At 42.8% G+C, this 24,574-nt stretch overlaps 1 protein-coding gene across 3 annotated transcripts in view; it reads right to left on the reverse strand.

Annotated features, from left to right (window-relative positions):
- Positions 1-24,574, reverse strand: part of LOC119972522 (acyl-protein thioesterase 1-like) — a 91,816-nt gene that overhangs the window by 24,080 nt on the left and 43,162 nt on the right. For 2 of the 3 annotated variants that reach the window (XR_005462067.1, XM_038809370.1), the window contains exons 4-6: positions 20,816-20,863; positions 15,630-15,700; positions 10,686-10,759 (exon numbers count right to left, since the gene is read on the reverse strand). Coding sequence is in view for 2 of the 3 variants with exons in the window: in XM_038809370.1 (XP_038665298.1) it covers positions 10,686-10,759; positions 15,630-15,700; positions 20,816-20,863 (193 nt within the window). In the remaining variant the exon portion in view is untranslated. Of the gene's footprint in view, positions 1-10,685; positions 10,760-15,629; positions 15,701-20,814; positions 20,864-24,574 lie in introns of all 3 variants that reach the window. The other variant, XM_038809371.1, reaches the window with a different exon arrangement.

The following is a 24,574-nucleotide window of genomic DNA, read 5'->3' on the forward strand; positions in this document are numbered from 1 at the left end:
TAACAACGGTTTCCATTTATTTATTATTTCTTCAGGTGCCCACAAACGTTGTTCACCTACCTCATCACAAGTTTTTAATGCGGTGAATTCAAGAACTAGTCTGCAGTAAATTTGGTTATTTTGGTTTACGGTTCCCCCACAGGGATTGCAACACTTACTAAATTTCAGAGCCTCCCTATCTTTCTTTGCTTCAAGATACTCCTGAAAACATATTTTCGCTATGTTCAGAAGAATGCGGAGAGTCGGATCTCAGAAACCTATAGACGTCTAACAGGGCTAGACAGGGTAGATGCAAGAAGGATGTTCCTGATAGTGGGGGTGTCCAGAACCAGGGGTCACAGTCTGAGGATACCAGATTGACCATTTGGGACAGAGAAATGTCTTCACCAGAGAGTGGTTGGCCTGTGGAATTCATTACCACAAGAAGTAGTTGATGCTAAAACATCGTAGTAGCAGTTAGAAATAGTATTTGGAGCGGAGGACCAAAGGATATGGGGCGGTGGTAAAGACAGCGGAGAGAAGCAGGACCAGACTAGTGAGTTGGATTACCAATACAACCTTTGACTCCCACCACTACATAGACAGATATCAGCTCCTCATACCCAGCTCCCTGAAAGGATTCCATCGCCTTCTCCCAGTTTCTCAGTATCTGCAGTATCTGTTCCGACACACGCTGATCCAATTGTTCATCACTTTCCCCATAGCACCTTCCCATGCAATCGCAGAAGGTGCAGCACCCATCACTTTACCTCCTCCCAGTCCACAGGCCAGAACATTGCTTCCAGGTGATGCATTTCTCTTGCACTTCCTCCAACTTGGTCTCTCTATTCACTGCTCCTAATTCGGTCTCTCCTTCATTGGAGAGACTAAACGTAGACTGGCTGACCGCTTTGCGGAATACCTTTGCTCCGTCTGAAAGCGTGACCTCAACCTTCCAGCCACTTGCCATTTGAGCTCAGCATCTTGCTCTCGTGTCCACATGTCTGCCCTCAGCTGGCTGCAATTCTCCATTGAAGACCAACACAAACTGGAAGGAGACCTCACCTTCCAACGAGGCACATTACAGCCTTCTCAACAACAGTTTGTCGCTCCACGGATGCTCCGAGACCTGCTGAGTTTATCCAGCATTTGTTTTTATTTTAAATTGAAGATGTGGGTCACCAGGAGACTGCTGTGTTCGGAGAATAGAATTTGTAAAATATTGCATAGACAGCAGAGGTTTGATGAGTTTTATAGACCATGTAGGATGGAAGCCAATCAGGATTTTGTCAAGGTAAATGAGTCTGGAAGTGACAAAAGCAACAATGAGAGTTTCATTAGATGGTTTGAGGCATGAGCAAATTCAAGCAAAGTTACTCAAGGGGAAAGAAGCAAGCTCTGTGATAGACAGGATATGGGGCAAGAATCTCAGCTCAGCGTGGATTAAAATGGTGACATTGTGAACAGTCTAGCTCAACCTAGGAAGGGGGAATAGAATGAAAGGCAAGGGCCAAAGAGGATGGCTTGGAATAATGGTCCTATTTGCTCATTCCCTCCCCCTTTAATATCTGGAAAATTTGGTCTCACATTGCTGTTTGACAATGTAGAACAGTGCAGGGGATCACAGAATTGGGCATCATCCGTGGAAGCAGACCCAAGTGCTGAATTTCACACCGGGGGGGGGGGGGGGGGGGGCGCGACGGGCACAGCGTCCACCCCCATTTAAAAAAGTCAGGGTGGAGACCTCTCAAAGAAAGACCTTTCCTGTCGTCATTGAATACTCAACTGACTGTTTACAGACTGGAGATGGACAGTCCTGCCTTAGGGAGCTGCCAGAATCTGGCCTGATGATCCAGAGTAGACTAATGGGACAGTAATTGGCTGGGTTGAATTTGTCCTGCGTTTTATGAACAGGCCATTCCACATTGTTGGATAGATGCCAATATTGTAGCTGTAATGGAACAGCTTGGCAAGGGGTGTGGCCAATTCTAGTGTTCAGTACTACTAGAACATTAATCTGGTCTCAAACTTAGTTCAACCTATGCACTTAGGTAAATTAAATGTGGTCCTACAGGAAGGGAATATATATTCCATATTACCAAATGTTAAGAGGAATAGATTTCCATATGTTTGTTTCAATTTTTCTCATGTTGATCAGTGTACTCTTGATCAAGGCACAGTTCCATGGGTGCCCCTCATCCTCTGCTACAATATGCCTGTGCTTTTCTTCATCTATGATCCTAGGGAGCAAGTTTCAGAATGCTATTTTGACATTAAAAGAAAGGCAGCAGAGCCCAATAACACAGGCATACATTTTGACATGAATCACAGAATAGAACAAATTGAAAATCAAAGAAATACTCAGCAGGGCCAGCATCATTTGTGCAGTGAGATAACAGAATAAACATTTCAGGTCAATAAAATTAACTGACCTTAAATGTTAACACCGTTTCTCTCTCTACAGGTTATGCCAAATCTGCTGAGTATTTACAGTATTTCCTATATTTCAGTTTTTCAGCATTTGCAGTATTTTGCTCTGTAGGAGCGGAAATCTTACCCATCCTAATAAAAAGATTATGTGCACGAAAAAAAATCCTCAGATCAATTTTAAGATTACAAGCCTGCTACAAGGCCAAACTCCTGTTGATTTTGATATTGTGGAGAAAATCAAGTTTATATGTAACTTTTAGTTTTCAGAATTTATGTTTTAACTGTACATAAATGGGTGGAACTGACTCAGAAATTGATGAGCAATCCTGAAGTAAATGCAATTCAAACAAGCTTGGAATCAATTAGAGTTAAAAGCGAACCTATGTTTATCTTTCAAAGTCAGAGTTTGAAGTGTAAGCCTTGAACACTGATTGACCCATCTCTGGACCTGTAATTGAGCCAGAAGGTCTACCCTTACTTCAATAGAAGATTTTAATCAGGTATGTAATTCCCAGAACAAGGGAAGGTAAAACCAAAGTTGTTAACAATAGAACTCTTTAACAGGACCAACAATTCTGGAGAAAAGGATTGTAAAACTCCATTAGAAATATAAATTATTTATATTAGTTTCAGAAAGAGTTAGGTTTGCTTTTCTGTTTAAACCATCCCAAAGCATATCACATTGCCATAGTGATTTGGGTGGAGCCTTACTTAGAAGGTTCTTTGTCTAATTTAGACAGAAACAAGCAGTTCAGTTTAGGATGTGGAAGAGGCAGTTGCAGACTTGGTCTTGTGTAGGCTGTAACTCACTGAGTGGGGCAGCCAAAGAATATGGATGCTAGTCAGGCCTGCATTCAAGCAGAGAAAATACTAACTTTATCATTCATTGCATAGAATGTGGCTGGGGACAGTGGCTTAGGTTTCTGCCTTGTGGCAGAAAGTAGTCAGCTTGAATGGTTACCGAGGAAAGAGCATTACAAGAGCTGCAAAAGGAGACTGGGAAAAAAACTATGTATATCCAAAGCCAGGACAAGGAGCTGAAGAGTCAAAGTCTTTAAAGAAATTTGGAGGATTGCTTAGCCAAAGTTTTTACCTTAAAAAAAAAGCTGGAATATGGAGGATAATATAAGTAAATTAAAGAGGACTAGGCATAACTTTGGGTTGGTCCGAGGAAAAGAGAAGATTTCATATGATAAGGGAACTAGAGGGAAGTAAAAGGTAGCACTGACTTTATCGCTAAGTAGTTACAAGCTATAAAGTTATAAAGCTTGCTTTGTTTAACTTTTTTATGCAATAAAATTTGCTGTTTAAAAATATGAAATTGTGTCGTAGTTCTGTCAGATAATTGTCGAGTGCTTTGGATTTCTTCTTTAAACGTGAACAGTCCCTCACTGCACGTAACCACATACATAATTTCAAAATAAGGATAGCTTTATGATAGCTTCTATTGAAATATGAAAGCTTCTATTGAAATATGAAAGCTTTTATAATGTGATGAATGTAAGAAATTGGTACATGTACTTTATATCTGCCGCAGTAATGTTTTTAAAAAGCCAAGTTCAGGTATTATATATATATCTGTTGCAGTATATTATTAAAGAATCCAGGTTCAGGTTTCCAGACTCTGTGGTAGTACAAGTTGCAATTAAGATATTGTAATAGCGAGATCATCATTCATTCCAACCATGTATACTGTTTACCTATATCGGACAAATGGAGTTTAGTTTTTAAGAAAGGAGACTCTTTGGGGTTCAGATAATTGAGGGTCATGGTTAGCCTCAGTAAAATGGTCATAATACAGTTAATCCTAGAATTTTCAGTGCAGTAAGCCATGCAGCCTATTGAGTCTGCACCAGCCCTTGGAAAGAGTACTCTACATAGGCCCACTCTCCCATAAACCCAAAATTCCACCTAACCTTTGGACTCAAAGGGGAAACTGATCATTGCCAATCTACCTAACCTGCTTTGGACTATGGGAGGAAATGGGGGAATCTGGTGGAAACCCATGCAGACACGGGAGTGTATGCAAATTCCACATAGTTACCCAAGGTTGGAATTGAATCTGGGTTCTTAGCACTGTAATGTAGCAGTGATAACCACTGTACAGTCTGTTAACTGTAAACCATTTTCTGTGATGTTAATGTGTTCATTCCTGTGTTAAGAATAAAATTGTTTTGATATAACATATCCCATTTGTCAGTGGAATCACTCCTGGAGTGAAGTATCTGTTCACAGTTTTATAAATTAAAAAAAATGTTTTAAGGTTCCTCTCCAGTATCCTAACTTATGCTGTGGTCTGGTCTGGGGGTCTTCACAATAAGAACAAATGAATCTGTAGCCATTTATTCCCCAATTCTGTGTACTAGAATTGTCATTCATTCAGTTTTGCACTGCACAACAAATTAGTGGGGACTGGGAGAAGTCTGTTGTGCAGCATGCTTCTCATGAATGAGACTTTAATAAATTTCAAGTTACTTTGGAGTACAAGTTCAATAAATTGAAGTTGACTAGCTATTGGTAACTATGATTTTATTTACTCATTTGTGAGACTCTTAATACATTATGGTATTTAAGCAGCAGCCTACAACATAGAATTGAGGATTAATTAATATCGTGCAAGTTGGAAGATGTGACCAATAATTGTTCTTGCGAAAGTCAAACTTCTCTATGAAGAGCTCGGAAGTTCGGAACTTCAATTCCCGACGTGACTTGAAACGGTTGCGCATGCACAGACCGGGAGCAGACTGCACATGCAGAACTTAGCACTTTTACTTTTCTTTTGGCGCAGTGCATTTGTGCACAAGAAAACAGCTTGAAAATCCAGGTGACCAAGAGCAGAGCACCACAGATGAATTGTCCCATGCAGCAGATAGGGAGAAGGGACAGCTAGACGTTCCAAACAGACTTGGACAGGAAAAGGTCCCAATTCAATTGCGAGGGGGCAGAGAACCAGGCTCTAAGTAGGAAAATAGCACTGAGTAGAAGTGAAGGGGACTTGGGAAGCCCTGGTAATAGTAGCGGCCCCAGAAGAAGCCTTGAACAGAGCTGCCAACCTTTTCGAAAAAGAAATCAGTATTCCAGATATGCAAAATCAGTAATTTTGGGCAGCACTTAGCCATGGGTTTATGTTACCCATCTGTTTTTTTAAAAAAATGATTAGGGATGGAATCCTGATTCCCAGAGAGCACAATAGAACCAAAGGCTACCTCCCTAACAACTGCCAAAGATTTTTCAAATTGCATCACATCACTCCATACAATTTCCTTTGCTGTACAGACCTTCGATGATGTAGATGATATACTGATTATGCAGTTGACCGTCAATGTGATTTTTTTTTTTTTTAAATCGCAATAAAAGGGTTGTACTCGACGCAATTACATGCTCTGTATAGTGTGCAAGGCAGGACCCTCTGCCTCCCGGTAGCAGCCGTCGCCAAGGAAGCCAGCCGCTACAGCGAGAACCGAATAGCGAAACGTTCTGGGAGGAATGTGTTCCCATGTCAATCAGCTCCTCTTACCCCACCACAAGCCAGCCAGCACTTCACATGAAGCTTCCTCTTAGTATTTTCTTCTTCCCCCACCCCCCCCCAAAAAAACCTCCTCTCGCATAAATGACACTCCCCTCAGTGGGGTGCGTGGAATTTGACCGAGGGCTGAAGTGGATTTCGTAGTTCAACACGAGAAATTGTATTGCCGTATTCCAGCCAATTTACCGTACAGAAAATCCAGGACTGGTTGAATGATCAAGAATGCAGTTGAAGGTTGGCGACTGTGCTGCAGGGCACTGGGGCAAAGGTACCCCTTTAGAATGGTATTCTGCTTGGCGCAACCATCAAGCTAAGTTTTTTTAAAGTAAATCTTTCTGGGATGTGGGCTTCGCTGGCTAGGCCAGCATTTGTTGCCATCCTAAAATGCCCTCGAGAAGGTGGTGGCGAGTTGCCTACTTGAACCGCTGCATTCATGTGGTGTAGGTATACCCACTGTGCTATAGGGAGGGAGTTCCAGGATTTTGACCAGCGATAGTGAAAGAAAGGCGATCTATTTCCAAGTCAGGATGAGGAGTGCCTTGGAGAGATCTCAAAGCTAGTATACATCTGCTGCCCTTGTCCTTCGATGGTAGTGGTTGTGGGTTTGGAAGGTGCTGCCTTAGGAGTTCCTGCAGTGCATCGTATAGAGAGTGTGTGAGTGTGTGAGTGTGTGGGTGTGTGAGTGAGTGTGTGAGTGTGTGTGTGAGTGTGTGTGTGAGTGTGTGTGTGAGAGTGTGTGTGAGAGTGTGTGTGAGAGTGTGTGTGAGAGTGTGTGTGTGAGTGTGTGCGTATATATATATATATATATATATATATATATATATATATATATATATATATAGATAGATAGAGGTGTGCCCACGCAGACACTAGGAGAACGTGCAAACTCCACGCAGACTGTGACCCGGGCTGGAATCGAAACGTCCTCGGCGCCGTAGGCAACAGTGCTATCCACTATGCCACCCACAAGTTGGTGTTTCAGTGTATACCCAGGAATCATGGGCAGCACGGTAGCACAGTGGTTAGCATAGTTGCTTCACAGCTCCAGGGTCCCATGTTCGATTCCCAGCTTGAACCACTGTCTGTGCGGAGTCGGCACGTTCTCCCCGTGTCTGCGTGGGTTTCCTCCGGGTGCTCCGGTTTCCTCCCACAGTCCAAATATGTGCGGGTTAGGTGGAATGGCCATGATAAATTGCCCTTAGTGTCCAAAAAAAAAAGGTTAGGTGGGGTTACGGGGATAGGGTGCAGGCGTGGGCTTAACTAGAGTGCTCTTTCCAAGGGCCAGTGTAGACTCAATGGGCCGAATGGCCTCCTTATGCACTGTAAATTCTATGATTCTATGAATCCCAGGGAACGCAATCTTGGGATGAGACTGAAACCCTGTAAGGTGGGCTGCTGTTGATGCTGTCTGAGTTGAAGAAACGCTTGGAGAGACTCGCGAGTGAGAGACTCGCGAGTGAGAGACTCGCGAGTGAGAGACCCGCGAGTGAGAGACCCGCGAGTGAGAGACCCGCGAGTGAGAGACCCGCGAGTGAGAGACCCGCGAGTGAGAGACCCGCGAGTGAGAGACCCGCGAGTGAGAGACCGAGTGAATTTCAGGGAGATTGGTTGACTCAATGTTATTGAAATCTGAGTGCTTTGAGTAATCAGTGGATTCCATATTGATCACGTTTGGCATTTAGTGTATTCGACCACAGTTTGCATGTTTATTCACACGTGCCTCAGATTAGCCCCGAATGTTAGCATACAAGATAGATATTGCAAATTGTTTCATCTTTTTGACCTTATGTAGGGATGCCTATTTTTGTTTGTTAGAACACCCCTCATTCACTGTGGCCTTATTCACTATGCAAGTGTCTACACATTGGTTCCTAACTGGATTTTACTGAAAACTGGGGGTCCGGTCTATGGATCATAACAGGATCTACACCCATCTAGTGTCCTTCTACACTGAAAATGACTGATGTTCAATAGGATTCAACCCAAAAGTTTGGAACAGTTGAGAAATCTATGCAATCATAGACATAGCAGATCAGTGTTCATGGTAGACGCCTTGGATTGGATTAGTTTATTGTCACGGGTACCGAGGTACAGTAAAAATTATTGTTCTGTGTACAGTTCAGACAGATCATAGAACATAGAACAGTATAGCACAGAACAGGCCCTTCGGCCCTCAATGTTGTGCCGAGCCATGATCACCCTACTCAAACCCACGTATCCACCCTATACCCATAACCTTAACCTTACTTTTATTAGGACACTACGGGCAATTTAGCATGGCCAATCCACCTAACCCGCACATCTTTGGACTGTGGGAGGAAACCGGAGCACCCGGAGGAAACCCACGCACACAGGGGGAGGACGTGCAGACTCCACACAGACAGTGACCCAGCCGGGAATCGAACCTGGGACCCTGGAGCTGTGAAGCATTTATGCTAACCACCATGCTACCCTGCTGCCCCAAATCATTCCATTCATGAAAAAAAATACAAAGGGCAAGCATAAATACACAATGTAAATACATACACAGGCTTGGGTGAAGCATACAGGAGTGTAGTACTACTCAGTAGAGATAATGTGTGAAGAGATCAAGTCAGCCCTATAAGACGGTCGATTAGTAGTCTGGTAACAGTGGGGAAGAAGCTGTTTTTGAATCGGTTAGCGAGTGTTCTGACTTATGAATCTCTTGCCCGATGGAAGAAGTTGAAAGAGAGTGAATAAGCTAGGTCTTTGATTATGCTGCCTGTTTTCCCCAAGGCAGATGGCGGTGTAGACAGAGTCAATGGATGGGAGGCAGGTGCGTGAGATGAACTGGGCTGTGCCCACGACTCTCTGTAGTTTCTTATGGTCTTGGGCCGAGGAGTTGCCATACCCGTGATACAGCCAGATAGGATGCTTTCTATGGTGCATCTGTAAAAGTTGGTAAGAGTCAATGTGGACATGCCAAATTTCCGGTTTCCTGAGAAGGTTTAGACCCTATTGTGCTTTCTTGGTCATAGCGTTGATGTGGGTGGACCAGAAGATTGTTGGTGATGTCTACACCTAGGAATTTGAAGCTGTCAACCACCACCACCACCACCTCGGCCCTTTGATGTCGACAGGGGTGTATGCAATGCTTTGCTTCCTGAAGTCAATGACCAGCTTAGATTTGCTGACATTGAGGAAGAGATTGTTGTTGTTACACCACTCCACTAGGTTCTCTATTTCCGTCTTGTATTCTAACTCATCGTTGTTCGAGATCTGATCCACAGCGTCGAATTGTCGTCAAACTTGTAGATGGATTTGGAGCCAAATCCTGCCACACATTGGTGTGTGAAGAGGGAGTATAGTAGGGGGGCAAGTACGTAGCCTTGTGGGGCTGCGGTATTGATGACTATCGCAGAGGTGGTGTTGTTGTTTATTCTTACTGATTGTAGCCTATGGGTCAGAAAGGTGACAATCCAGTTGCAGAGTGAAGAGCCAAGTCCTAGGTTTTGGAGATTTGATATGAGCCTGGCTGGGATTATGGTGTTGAAGGCAGAACTGTAGTCAATGAATAGGAGTCTGACGTAGGAGTCCTTGTTGTCCAGATCCTCCAGGGATGGGTGTAGGGCCAGGGAGATGGCATCTGCTGTGGACCAGTTGTGGTGGTATGCAAATTCGGCATTCTGGAAGTATGGAGTTGCTTCTTACCTGCCCTTTAGCCTCAAAATAAGCCTTTTCTATGCATGTTTTAGTTTCCAGGGTTAATGATAGAACTCATTATCCTCAAGATGTTGGGTGAGTGTAAACAAAAATCAGGATTTTAACATACATTTCCCCAACACAGAGATGAGATCAGCCTCTAGACCGTTCCAGGCCTAGTGATGTTCTTTCTTTTATCTTTGAGCAATAATTAGCTTTTGCAATAACAAAGTTACTTGTTATTTATGATTTTCCACCCACCAAAAGGAATCAGGCAATTCATTTAGTATGTTTTTGGAGAGCAGTAACTTTAGAACAAGGTCATTTATCTCGTGCATTGCCTAATTCCTCAAAATAGTCTCATAAAGCCCATATTCTCAGAAGAATTGGTACCCCCACTTTAGATCTATCAGCTTTGCTTGATTTTCTGTGTCACTAGCACTTAATATATACGGAATGTATTGACAGGCACTTCAGAAAGAAACTGCAAAATTAAATTAAAATCATGAACATTGCCAATGCTCCAATGCAATTAAAATAGATCATGATGTCACACGAGGGACAGTTCTGTAAATATCCCTGGTTGTTATTTCTAAAACATAAAACAAATACCAGCAATAAATACCCAGAGAAACATTAAAATTTGCAACATTGTAAATTATGGGAAAACAGCTTCAGTCTCACTTCAAAGTTAGCAAAAATTAGGACTTATTATACTTTAATTTTGGCAGTGTCTTTTCTACAGTACCACTGTAATGGAAGGAAAAGAAATCTAATGTTTTAGTGATAATCAATCATCAATATTGTATAGACCAACAAATTAGACATGAAAACAAAGACAGAATACGGTGGATGGTGGAAATCTGAAATAAAAACATGCTGGAAACATGCAGATCAGGCAGCATCTGTGAAGAGAAACAGAGTGAACACTTTCAGGTCTCAATGATCTTTAATCAGAATGTTCTTATAAAGATAATCTTAACCTGAAACATTAATTCTCTTTCTCTCCAGAGATGCTACCCGATCAGCTAGGTATTTCCAGCTTTTATTGCAGTAGGCATGATGTCTTGCTCATATGATACATCACCTGAGAAAATCCTCCCAAAATAATTCGGTGAGATGGTATTCCATTCTTAACTTCTAGATCTATCATTGCTTTCACTGCAAAATAAATGTTAGTATAGTTAACAGCTATTATATTGACTCAGAAAATTATGCAATCTCCAAAGAAAAATTACACATTTTTATTTTGTATAAATTGCATACTAAGGAAAACAGTGCCATCGCCCTTCCCCCAAAAATTACCGTAGGGTTGCCGTAGAACTCTGCCTTTGAGGTCTTGAAAAATCCTTTCAAAGACAGGGGTCAACTTATATGCCAAGTATGAAAGTGAACTGCTGGTGTGGACGTGGGTGGTCACCAAATATCATCAGCATCCAAGGCAAAAGTTGTAAACTACGGCACATCTTCAAAACACAGGTACTGCCTGCTTGATGCCTTGTGTCCAGTTATAAACCACTAAATATAATGTGCATTTGTGGAGTAAAAATGGAGGTCTACTACTAATGAGAGTATATCATGTTGTGGCTGAAAAGGGGGGTGACTTGTATGCAGAGTATATGCAAATCATGATCAGTATGTCTGGAAAATGAAGTTGCCTTAGACGCCAGGTGGACTTATAAGCTACAATTTACTGTGCCCTTGATCTCCCAATCCTCGAAAACTGCTGTCTATCTTCAGTCTCTCCATTGTAATTTAATTTGCTGTTAGCTTCCAAATCCATGGGCGCGATTCTCCCGAGTTACGAAAAATCGGGAAGCTGGCGTCAAAAACGGGCGCGTTTGACGCCAGCCTCCGCCCCCCCCGACCGGGAACCGATTCATCTCCCCGGTCGGGGCTAGCATCGCGCGGCCGTGAACTCCGGCATCGTGGGCTTAACGAATTCCGTTAAGCCCGCTAGCCAAAGTTAGCGACGGCTGACGCATCAGATGACGTCAGCCGCGCATGCGCGGATTGGATGACTCCAACACGCGCATGCGCGGATGACGTCATCACACATATGCGTGAAACCCACGCATGCGCGGGCCGGTATGCCCCTCAGCTGCCCCGCAAATGGATCCAGCGGGGCGGCGGAGGGAGAAAGAGTGCGCGGGGTAAGTACCCGCTGCCCGCGATCGGTGGGCACCGATCGCGGGCCCATGGCACCCGTGGTACGGCCGTGCCAATCGGTGCCATGGTTCCCGAGAACGGGACTTTACAGCCGTTTTTACGAACGGTCAGAGCAGGTGTGTTTTACGCTTGTAAAAACGGCCGTAAAGGCCTTGGAAATCGGCCCATCGGCCAGGTGTGAATCGCTGCAAAGAAACGGCGGGCAGCGATTCGTGTCGGGAGGCGGGCGTGGGGGAATAGCGGGAGGGCGTCGGACCAGTGTGTCCGTAAAAATTTATGCCGCCCGCTATTCTCCGATTTTTCGTAAGTCGGGAGAATCGCGCCCCATGTTCATCTTTCCCACAACTCCCCACTTCAATACCTCTAATGAGCTGTACTCTTTTTTTCCCCCAAGGCACAAATGGAACTCTGCGACTCTGACCATGGTACGTCATCCCTCCTCAAATTGCCTTCAACCTTTGACAGTGTCAATCACATCATTCCCATAAATGCCTCTTCTTTTATGGCATACTAAGTGAGGGACTGCCCTGACTTTGTTATACACCCCACTTCCTTTCCTAATAATAGTCACAATACCTGCAGTAATGAGATCTCTTCTCACAATGCCCAAGTGCAAGTATAGTTCCTTCTCGAAGGAACTATACCTACCACGCTCCTCCGCTTCTTCATTCTACGATTGTGACATTAACCACTGGAGTGCATACACAGACAGCTGCCGTCTCCACCTCTACATCACCCCTCTCAATTCCTCCACTGCCTTATTGTTAAAGTGTTACATCCAGGTTTGCCGAGTTGTCTGTTGGTTCCCAACCCCAGTTCTACATATCTTTACCGGTCTCTCTGTTCTCATACTAGATTGTGTCTCAATTTGGGATGCAACTGGGGAGGAAGGAAAAAAAAAACAATGGTAGCCCGTGTGCAATCTTTGACCCCTACTCTGATGTTTCCTGTGGACTTGGGGTGGGTGGGGGAAAGAGAGCAGAGTGGGGACAGCAAAGTTAAGTCACCTGCCTCATTAATTGAGCATATTGAGGTCACTGGGGAACCCTTTAAAAGCTCACCTAATAATAATGTTTGTTGTCACAAGTCGCCACATTTCAGCACCTGCTTGGGCAGATGGAGGGAGAATTCAGAATGCCCAAATTACCTCACAGCACGTCTTTCGGGACTTGTGGGAGGAAACCGGAGCACCCAGAGGAAATCCACGCAGACACAGGGAGAATATACAGACTCCACACAGACAGTGACCCAAGCCAGGAATCGAACCTAGGACCCTGGAGCTGTCAAGCAACAGTGCTAACCACTGTGCTACCGTGCCACCCTACTGACCTCCAGGGATTTTCATGGGGATGACAACTGTTAGAAGCTCTCAGAAGCTGAATAGCTACAGTTTGGTTAGAACAGGGATGACTGTGTTGAGAGTTTTATTTTATGCAAAATGCGAAGCTTGGGCGAAAAATTACTGAGCAATGACATTTTAATAACTAACGTTTTTCTACCCTATCCCATGTCCCAGCTCTCCTGATCACCGAATATTGGGGCAGCACGGTAGCATAATGGTTAGCACAGTTGCTTCACAGCTCCAGTGTCCCAGGTTCAATTCCCGGCTTCGGTCACTGTCTGCGAAGTTTGCACATTCTCCCAGTGTCTGTGTGGGTTTCCTCCGGGTGCTCTGGTTTCCTCCCACAGTCCAAAGATGTGCAGGTTAGGTGAATTGGCAATGCTAAATTGCCCTTGCTATCCAAAAAGGTTAGGTAGGGTTACTGGGATAGAGTGGAGGTATGGGGATAGGGTGGAGGCATGGGCTTACGCGAGGTGCCCTTTCCAAAGCCGGTGCAGACTCAATGGGTCAAATGGCTTCTTTCTGCACTCTAAATTCTATGGTTCTATGAAGACCACCATTGTTTTGAGAAGGACCATGCGCAAGCAGCAGCTTTCAGGCCAGAATGTAGCCAACTTCACTGATGTCCTCCCTCTATTCCTAACACCCCCCGCCACTTACTGGGTGGTAGAACAGTGTCTAAGGTCATTAAAGACCCTGGCCCCAGGACAATAGTGTTTCATGGCAAGCTGGAGTTGGAGGCAGGAGTGCAAAACAGGATCCGCCAATTCCTGCCTTGGATGAGAAAATCTGGCCCCAAGTTCCTGGCACATCCCTGGCACACTTGCTCAGCTCTCACTACAGCACGGTAGCATGGTGGTTAGCATAAATGCTTCACAGCTCCAGGGTCCCAGGTTCGATTCCCGGCTGGGTCACTGTCTGTGCGGAGTCTGCACGTCCTCCCCGTGTGTGCGTGGGTTTCCTCCGGGTGCTCCGGTTTCCTCCCACAGTCCAAAGATGTGTGGGTTAGGTGGATTGGCCAGGCTAAATTGCCCTTAGTGTCCTAAAAAAAATAAGGTTAATGGGGGTTGTTGGGTTACTGGTATAGGGTGGATACGTGGGCTTGAGTAGGGTGATCACTGCTCGGCACAACATCGAGGGCCGAAGGGCCTGTTCTGTGCTGTACTGTTCTAATATCTAATACTAGACTTTGGCCTCCTGTTGCACCACTGTATTTATCCACGCGAGACTCACAGCTGACATTGGGTGCCCTCTGCAGCCACCGTTCTATTTATTCCCTGCTCTACTATGAAAGGATTCCATGGAATATTTCACATACATCCAAGAGGAAAGATGGAACCTCGGTTTAACGTCTCATCCACAAGATGGCACCTCAGAGAATACAGAATACGCCCGGATTTTGTGCTCAAGTCTCTAGAGCAACATTGGAATCTTCTGACTCAGGTGCTACCACTGAGCCAATGCTGACATCTTGTGCCATTAATGAAGATCTTCACCCAGACATGATAGCCAAGAAAACTAAAGACCACCACAGCAAGTAGGTTCTTTGTCGAGGAATAACTTTTAAGTGGGCCAAATGGCTTTTTTATCCTATACTTCTTTAGTGTTCAAATGAAAGTGGGAAATTCAAAACGATGTGAAAGCCTGCCTTAAAGATCAATACATTATTTACAACATAGGTATGAAGGGTACATTTTATTAAAAGTTTGCCAGATTCCAGGTATAACCATTGACACTGACTCACAAAGTGACAAGATGTGCATCTTTTTTACTTTCCCCCGTGATTGTTAACCCAGTAACTGACAACATTACCTTCTGCATTTAGAAGGTATATTCCAGAAAAGCTTACATTTTTGTGCTTCTCAATTAATTTTTTTAAATATCTGAGGAGAACACTACAAAGTGGAGAAGTTATAAAAGTTGCATAGAGTAGGGAATATATGAATTTTAACGGTGGGTGGAAAGTAAAAAAATCAAAGGCACAGGGTTTTAGGTCTTGAAGGCAGGGAGGAGTAAAGATGAAGCGGTTTTGAAACAGAATTGAAAGGGCACAGCAAAGTGCCAATTAAAACAAAAATCAACCTTAAATACTGGAGATGTGCAAAGAAATGTTCATCAAGAGCCCAGGATAGAAAGGAAGATAAGCAAAACAAAAAATGGAATCGATTGGATTCAAACCATGAAGTCGATTCCGTGAGGACCCAGGGGATGGAAACTTATTCAATCTCTCAGCCATATATTTTATACGGTGAAATGTTAAAGGTAGGTCAGAGAGAAGCGAAAATTCTGTGGGCATGCTGAAAAACATGTAATAACATCTCAGATTTTTAGTAACTTAAGCAGATGGTTAGCCAAGTGATATAAATATTTAATATTACCCACCAAAAAATTCTTAATGGATGAGGCAAAAAGTTTCAAAGCAGCCTAGCTTTAGAAAGTCTGATGTTACTATAATTATTTATCATCACCAGTTCGTGACTTGATTAGGCAATAGTTATGCGAAGTGTTTTTCTCCCTTACCATTTTCTGCTGCATTTTTGATTCCTCCCTCATCTTCAACAGAATCCACAGAAAGTCCAATGATATCAAACCTATGGGAAGAAAGGTATTACTGACAAATCTAACAAGAATTAACTTAGTCGTCCCAAACTGAATAACCCATGTTTGCTTGACTTTTTGTGAGCACCGCTTCATTTCAGTTAGTTACTGCTTTGTATTCTCCCTCATATGTGAAGCCCATTTTCTGCTTCTAGGTTTTTCATCTCATCTTACGCTGCTCGTTGAAGTACTGTTTCTTCTTTGCTTTTGACTTAGCTCTTGCGTTTTATTTCTCAGTGCTCGTCCATTCTACATGTTCCTGCATTTTTTGTCAACTTTCTTCCCCTGCAAGACTTTTAGGGGTTAATTTGCACTCACTATGTTCATGCATTTTAGCTTGTTTAGCTTGGTTAGTTTCAAAGTATTCCTCTTATCTCATCCAGAAATGTATTCATTTAAATTTAGCCCGTTACAAGCTATCTATCAGAGCCCTAACCTCATGTGGAGGTTATCATTGTGGTTGTTTTCTCTTGGATTGCTATACTTTCCAATATCTTGCTCACCAACAAATGTCAGGTGAAGATGAGCACTGTCTTGTACACAAATAGATATTTAGAGAATAATACTGGTAGTACCTTGCTGTGAGATTTTGACTACTCAAATGTGAGCATAAATTATGTACAAATATTTCAGAAAAGCAATGTCCTATTTTACAAAATGGCGACATTTCAGAGGTACTTCATTATTCATGCACTTGGGGGCACAGATCATGAAAGGGGCTAAAGAAACATACTACATATCAAATGTACTGCAGCAATCCCCCACAATTACTTTGTTATGATCACGCACCCCCATAATTTGAGAGAGCGCCAATAGTGAAAGAAGTAGATATCAAGTCCGGCGGGGGTGCCAATAATAATAATCTTTATTATTTAGAGTATAAGACAAGAGGAATACTTTAAACTAACCAGGCTAAAAAATCTAAATTTTTTTAACAAAGTGATGCTGGATGCAGTTGTTAATACGGCACGCATCCAGGTGAGTAATGATCATATCTTCTTTTATTCTTTATTCATGGGACGCAAGTGGTGTTGACAACACTGCACCTATCCATTTGTCATCCATACCTAATTGCCCTAGAGTGTTATTGAGTCATTTTCTTGAAGCAATGCAGTCCAAGTGCTGCAAATACACCCACAGTGGTGTTAGGAAAGAAGTTCATGATTTTGGCCCAGTGACTGTTAAGGAATAGGGATATAGTTTCAAGTTAGGATAGTGTGTGGCTTAGAGGAAAAATTGCAGGCAGTGGTACCCTTTTCTTTCTAGGTGGTAGAGGTGGTGGGTTTCGAAGATGTTGTCAAGGGGAGCTTGACAACTTGCTGCAGTGCATCTTTTATGTGGTGCACGTCGCTGCCCGCATGTTGTGGAGGGAGTGAAGGTTTTAAGGTGTGGATGGGGTGCAAGTCAAGTGGGCTCTGGAGTGTCAAGCTTCTAGTGTGCTGTCAGAGCTGCACATATTCAGGCAAATGGAGAGTATAACATCACATTAACTTGTGCCTTATAGATAGCTGACGGAAGTCAGGTGGCAAGCTGTTCGCCACAGAATTCCCAGCCTCTGACCTGCTCTTGTAGACACAGTATTTATAAGGTTGGTCCAGTTCAGTTTCTGGCCAATGGTAACCCCCCAGTATGTTGATAAGTGGGGGATCCAGCGATTATAATGCTCTTGAATGTCAAAGGGAGATGGGGTTAAATTCTCTCTTGGAGATGGTCACAACCTGGGCATTTGTGTAGTACGAATGTCACTCGTCACTTATCAGTCTAAGCCAGAACGTTGTCAGGTCTTGATGCATGCAGGCACAGAGGACTTCGGTATCCGAGGAGTCTTCAGATGATTCTAACAGTGCTATCATCAGCTAACATGCCCACTTTTGACTTTATGATGGAAGGAAGGTAATTAAGAAACAACTGATGATGGTTGGGTTGTTGGGTCAATAACGTTACCCTGAGAAATGCAATCAGATTCTCTGGGGCAGAGACGACTGGCCTCCCAACAACTGTCTTCCTCTAGTGCTAGATATGACTCCAATCAGTGGAGAATCTCTTTATGTAACAGCAGTCACTTGCAGCTCACCTCTGGAATTAAGATCTTTTTTTCCATGTTTGGGCCAAGTCTGTAGGGAGGTTTGGGGCCAAATGTCCCTGCTAAAATCCAAACTAAGCAATGGTGAGCAGATTATTGCTGTGCGAGTGCTGCTTAATAGCATTGTCATGGATACCTCACACCACTTTGTTGATGGATAGTATAGCCAATTTGTACACAGCGAGCTCCCACAAACAGCAATGGGATTGATGACCAGATAATCTATTTTCTTTTTGAAAAGGAAGTTGATTGAGGGATAAACATTGGTTTAGACACCAGAGACACCCTGCTCTTCTTAGAAATAGTGCCATCAGATTTTTCCACGTTCATAGAAGCATAGAATAGAATCTCTACAGTGCAGTCTACAACGACCATCTGAAAAAGCACTCTACCAGGCCCAATTCCCCACCCTATCCCCGTAACCCTACCTGGGGGCAATTTAGCATAGCCAATCCACCTAACCTGCACATCGTTGACTGTGGGAGGAAACCTGAGCACCCAAAGGAAATCCAGTCATCAGAGATTGGAATTAAACTTGGGTTCTCTGGCGCTGTGAAGCAGCAGTACTAACCAATGTGCCACCGTGCCGACCCGCACCCGAGAACACGAGAGGTGCCATCTTAACATTTTATCTGAAGAAAAGAAGCCCTCCCAACAGAACACCATTCCATCGTTACTGCCCTGTAATGCCTAACAACAGTTTTGCACTCGCTCAAGAGGAGAGTATGCTACTAACTGAGCCATGGCTGACACCGATGGGATTGGGAAGTGTCAAAGAGACAGGCTCATTAATATGTATGGACAATACTATGGCCGATGAAGTTCAACGTGGGCATGTTTGATGCCATCCACTTTAAAATTAAAGGAGCAAACTGATTTGGGAGTCCAACTACAAAATGCATTAGGTGCATAAAGCAATCAGAAAGACAACGGAATATTAGCCTTTATCTTAAAGGGGGCTGGAATAAGAAAGGGAAGAAGTTACATTTCAGTTATATAGTGTCTCCCTCAGAAGCCTCCTGGAGTACAGAATTCAGTTTTGGGTTTCCCACCTCAGGAAGGACAAATTGGCTTCAAAGATAAGCAGCACAGAATGATACCAGGAGGATGAAATTAAAAGACCAGGTTAGATAAACTTTGCTTTTATTCCTTTTAGCAAAGGAAACTGAGGAGTAATCTGATCGCAGGGATTAAAATATTTGAAAGTATTTCTTGGGTAGAAGTGCTTTTAAATGCTGGTAGAATCGAGGACATGTTCTTAAATTAGAGCCAGACTATTTAGCAATAAAATCAGGAGACAGTTTTTCACACAAGGGTTTGCAGCAATCTGGAATTTTCTACCACAAAGTACTGTGGCTTTTGGGACAACTGGAGCTTTCAAGGCATTTAGAAGGACTTTTATTAGATGAGGGCATCAATTGATATGGAGTTAATCAGGTAAATGGAGTCAAGGTATAAATTAACTATGACCTAACTGAATGGCACAGCAGGTTTGAGGGGGGTAAAAGGGCCTCCTCTGCTATGGCAACGGGAGCAATGCATTGTAATAGCTGCTCCAGTGCAGTTTTAATAATAATTAGTCAATAGCGACCTCTGAAATGTTAATGGAAAGGACTCAGGAAATGGTGGTGACACTGAAAATCAGAAGTCATTGGGTATTAATGTAGCATAATGTGCGAAAATGTGAATTTATCTACTTCAGCAGGAAGAATAGAAAAATAGTATACTATTTAAATAGAGGGATTACTGAATTCTGCATCAGGGAGGGATCGGGGTGTCCTGGTACGTGAATCACAAAAAGTTAGTATGCAGGTGCAGCAAGTGGTTAGGAAGGCAAATGAAATGTTGGTATCTATTGCAAGGGAAAGGGAATATAAAAGTAAGCATGTTTCACTGTACTTGCGCAGGGTCTGGGGCGAGTCCATTTGTGAAGTACGGTCTATAATTTTGGTCTCATTATTTGAAAAAGGAAACAGTTAAGAGAAGGTTCACTCCATCCATTTCTGGGATGCAGGGCTCATTTTAGGAGGAAAGGTTGAACAGGTTAGGCCAATACCCATTGGAGTTTAGAAGAATAAGGTGTGATCTTATTTAAACACAAGGTCCTGATGGGACTTCATAGAGCAGCTACTGAAAGGAGGACACAGTTTAAGATTAAGAAGTCTCCAATTTAAGTAGATGTGAGGAATCCCTTCTCTAGAGGATTGTTTAACTGTGGAAATGTCTTCTCCAAAAAGCAGTGGGTGCTGGGGCAGACAGGAAGGTGCAACAGAGATCAAAATGAAATCAGGCAATGATCTTAGTGATGACGGAGCAGGCTCAAAAGTCCAAATGGCCGACTCGTGTTCCTACGTTCTATATTCCTGTGGTCGTCTTTGTCCAACAGTCACTGTACAACATTTGTATGCTGAAAATATTACTTCCCACATGGAAGCCTAAGCCAGAATGTCATTCAGGTCCTGCTTTGGATTGGCTAGGGCTGTTTTATTATTAGAAGGGTCAGGGATTGCAAGGCTCGGAGCGAGATCGAACAGGACACTTAAAGCTCCAAAAACATTATTTGACAGAAAGACACACAAAGGGATTAAGGGCTTGCAATGCTACACAAAGAAGACATTCTTATTAATAATAATAACCTTTATTGTCACAAGTAGGCTTACATTAACACTGCAATGAAATTACTTCAAAAAGCCCCTAGTCGCCACATTCCGGTGCCTGGTCGGGTACTTGGAGGAAGAATTCAGAATATCCAAATTATCTAACAGCACATCTTTCGGGACTTGTGGGAGGAAACCGGAACACCCGGAGGAAACCCACACAGAGACAGGGAGAACATGCAGATTCCGCACAAAGTGACCCAAGCCGGGAATTGAACCTGGGTCCCTGGTGCTGTGAAGCAACAGTGCTAACCATAAGGAAGGAACATTACTAATGCACTCCTAAAATTTCTTGCACCCGCATGACATTTCATATCGACCAACTGGAATAGCATTACGAATAGCATCCATTCTGATCAAATACTTACCAGGATGACATATTCATTCTGAAGTTCATTGTGACAGGAGCAATAGGCCTAAAAACAAATATAAACCATACGTTAACTTATTAAAAATTAGTTCATGGGATGTTAGCATCACTGGCAAAGACAGCATTTACTGTCCAACCCTAATCGCCCTCGAGAAGCTTGTGGTGAGCCGCCTTCTGGAGCCACTGCAGTCCTTGGAGGCAGACTCTAAGTACTGTTAGAAAGTTTCAGGGTTTTGACCCAAAACCTTAAAAGTTAATCATCTCTGGATTGGCATTTTATGATTTTAACATTAATGTAGGAGACAAGAATTTCAATTTATGGGCCACTGACACTGGTACTGTGCAAAGATTGAATTGTCCCTTTGGGACACACAGCACTTAAGCGGAGCAGGAGGTGTCCTTGTAATTATATAATTAGAGTTAGAAGTAGGACTTTAACCCAAGGAGACTGGCAGTAGAAGTGGAGGGGAAAGAATGTGGAGAGAGGGGGAAATTTATAAACCCAGAAAGAAAAGTCAAGGCCATGGAGCACTTTAGCATTTTGGGTAAGGATAAACAGAGTCTCACAGGAAGGGATAAAAGTGTAATAGTGATGGTGCATCGGATCAAATCAAGAAAAATTATTAAACATCAAAACGAAAGATGCTTTACCTGAGTGAATGAAGCATTTGTAACAAGGTAGACAAATTAATGGCACAAATAGAGATAAAGGGGTTTGATCTACTAGCCGTTGAAGAGATGTAGTTGCAAAGAACACGAGATTTTGACAATTCCAAGTCAGGCAAAATGGAAAAGGGGCAGCTCGAATAATAAGGGCAACATTAAGAATAATACCGATGAAGAATTTTGGCTCCGTATACCAGGTGGTGGAATCAGCAGGAGTGGAAATAAGAAATAACAGAGTAGAAAAGACGTGCGGGAATAATTTATGGACTCCCCAACAGTAACTATACTGTTGGACAGAATATTAATCAAGAAATAGGAGCAGAAAAGTATTAATCATGGAGAACCTTAACCTTTTGGATAGACCAGACATAATAAGCAGGAAAGAATCTAGAACTAGGGATCATTGTTTAAAAGTAATGGGTCACCAATTGAAGACAGATGAGGAGAAATACTTTCTCAGAGGGTAGTGAGTCTTTGGAACATCCTTCCTCACAAGGTAGTGGAAGAAACTTCTAATATTTTTAATGCAGAGCGAGATAGATTCTTGATAAGCAAGGGGTGAAAGCTTATAGAACATACAGTGCAGAAGGAGGCCATTCGGCCCATCGAGTCTGCACCGGCCCACTTAAACTATTACTTCCATCCTATCCCGGAACCCAATAACCCCTCCTAACCTTTTTTGCTCGCTAAGGAGAATTTATCATGGCCAATCCACCGAACCTGCACGTCTTTGGACTGTGGGAGGAAACCGGAGCACCCGGAGGAAACCCACGCAGACATGGGGAGAACGTGCAGACTCCGCACAGACAGTGACCTAGCAGGGAATCAGGTTATGGTGGGTTTGGGGGTGGTGGTGGGAAGCTAGGTGGAAACATGGGAGCTGGGGTTATAATTAGATCAGCCATGATTATATTGAATGTTGGAGCAGGCCTGATGGGTCAAATGGCCTATTTCTGCTCCTAATTCATAGGCTTGTATGCATCGAAATCCCTTTGCAGACTCTTTGACCAGATGCCATTTTCGTCGGTAGGACATAGAGGGTAAGGCTTGAAGCACAGAGGCAAGAATTACAAATCAGGACAAGCAGATCCAATTTTCACTTCTGGAATGGCCTGCAGCGTGCATTCCCCAATTTCAGATGGAGGTGTAAATGAGCGAGAACAAAGAAAATTACAGCACAGGAACAGGCCCTTCGGCCCTCACAGCCTGCACCGATCCAGATTCTTTATCTAAACCTGTTGCCTAAAGAATAAAGAAGGGTGAATGAGGTACGTACAACTGTTAAACAGACAAATTATGTAAATACACTGCCCTTTAAATTTTGATAAACCGTTCGCCTCAGTCTCAGATTGAAAAACATTTGATCCCAGCAAATTCAATAGATGTTTTTTTACATAATTTGGTTGCATTATAGACTGATTGCTTCTACAATGTGTCAATATCTTTGTTTGGGAGGTTGTACGTTCACAGTTTAATTGACTTCCAAGTTATTGAAGTATTAGCTATCTTTGATGGTGGGGGGGGAACTTCCTGCGGTTGGAGAAAATAAAGTATGAGTTAAGGGGCTCTGCAGGGTGCTTTGAGAAAAGGTGGGGGATATTTGTGACCGTGTCTGAGGAGCTGTTCGTCGCGGGGGGGTGGTTGGGGGAGAAGAGGAGGAAAGAGGGTGAAAAAGAGAAAAAGAATTTGTACAGACTGTGTAGTTGATTGCTAGAAAGTATGTTTACCAGGGTGTTTATGTACTGTAACTCTAACTTGTTTTGATACACGTTTGTAATAAAATACATGTAAAAAATCTGATTGGAAGTTGGGGGGGGGGGGGTTTATGACAACATATGTTTGCGTTTTTAAGTGCTGTGGGGATCTAAAGTATCGAATGGGCTTTCGGTTCTAGGTAAATTCCACTAAGGTAAATTCCACTACGGTAAATTTCACTTTAGGTAGATTTCACTGCGGTATATTCCACTACGGTAAATTCCACTATAGCACCTTAAAAAAATAATAATAAAATAAACTAAAATAGCTCACATTTTATTCACACATTAAGATAAAAATGATGGCGAGTACATAAAAATAGATAAAAGAATATGAATACATTTTAGCTCACATTTTATTCACACATTAAGATAAAAAAGTTTAATATATTTGAAGAAAATTCTTTTATGACAAATTACGTGCAATATTTCTTAAAAATTGCAGAGCGTTTTCAGATTGATAATTCTCAACTAGCTTCTTTAATCGTGCATCAATCATTTGATAGGACTTTTTTTTTGTTGTCGAGTCCCCATGTCGAATGTGCGCAATTTTCGTCTGGCTTAAGCCTTCTTCAGTCTTAAGGGCATTGCAAAGTTTCCACAAATTTGGATGTGTGGATGTTATCGATGAGCACAAAGCATTGTGGAACCCTTCTACCGAATTATTTGCTCTTGGCAAGACATTTACTGTAGTGGAATTTACCGTAGTGGAATATACCGCAGTGAAATCTACCTAAAGTGAAATTTTCCGAGTGGAATTTACCGTAGTGGAATTTACCGGTCACCGGGCTTTCATAAAAGAAAGTGTTTCCTTTCCTAGTATGAAGTCTGCAATTGCCACTTAGAACTTAAATTTGCTCCCGAAGTCTGCTCATGGTGGATATTGGGCAAGTTAGTATGGAGGATGTAAAGGCAAAAAGAGTGGTGGGTGGGAGGCATGGGTTTACAACTATATCTACAACTGGAATAAAGGGACCGAATGTATAGTTGCTAAATTTGATGACACAAAAGGTAAGTACAAAAGGAGTCTGCAAAGTGATATAGATAGGTTAAACAAGTGGGCAAAAATTTGGCAGATGAAATATAACATGGAAAAATGTGAACTTGTTCATTTGGCAGGAACAGAAAAGAGCATGTTATCTAAATTGAGAGACAGTTCAAAAATCGGAGTTGCCGTGGAATCAGGGTGTCTTGGTGCCTGAATGACAAAACGTTAGAAAGCATGTATAGCAAATTATTAGGAGGGCAAATGGAATGTTGTCATTTATTGCAAAGGGAGTGTAATATAAAAGGAGGGACGTTCTGCTATAGCTGTACAGGGCTTTGGTGAGAGCACA

Source organism: Scyliorhinus canicula, chromosome 10 (assembly GCF_902713615.1).
Source record: "Scyliorhinus canicula chromosome 10, sScyCan1.1, whole genome shotgun sequence".
In the NCBI taxonomy this organism is placed as follows: Eukaryota; Metazoa; Chordata; class Chondrichthyes; order Carcharhiniformes; family Scyliorhinidae; genus Scyliorhinus; species Scyliorhinus canicula.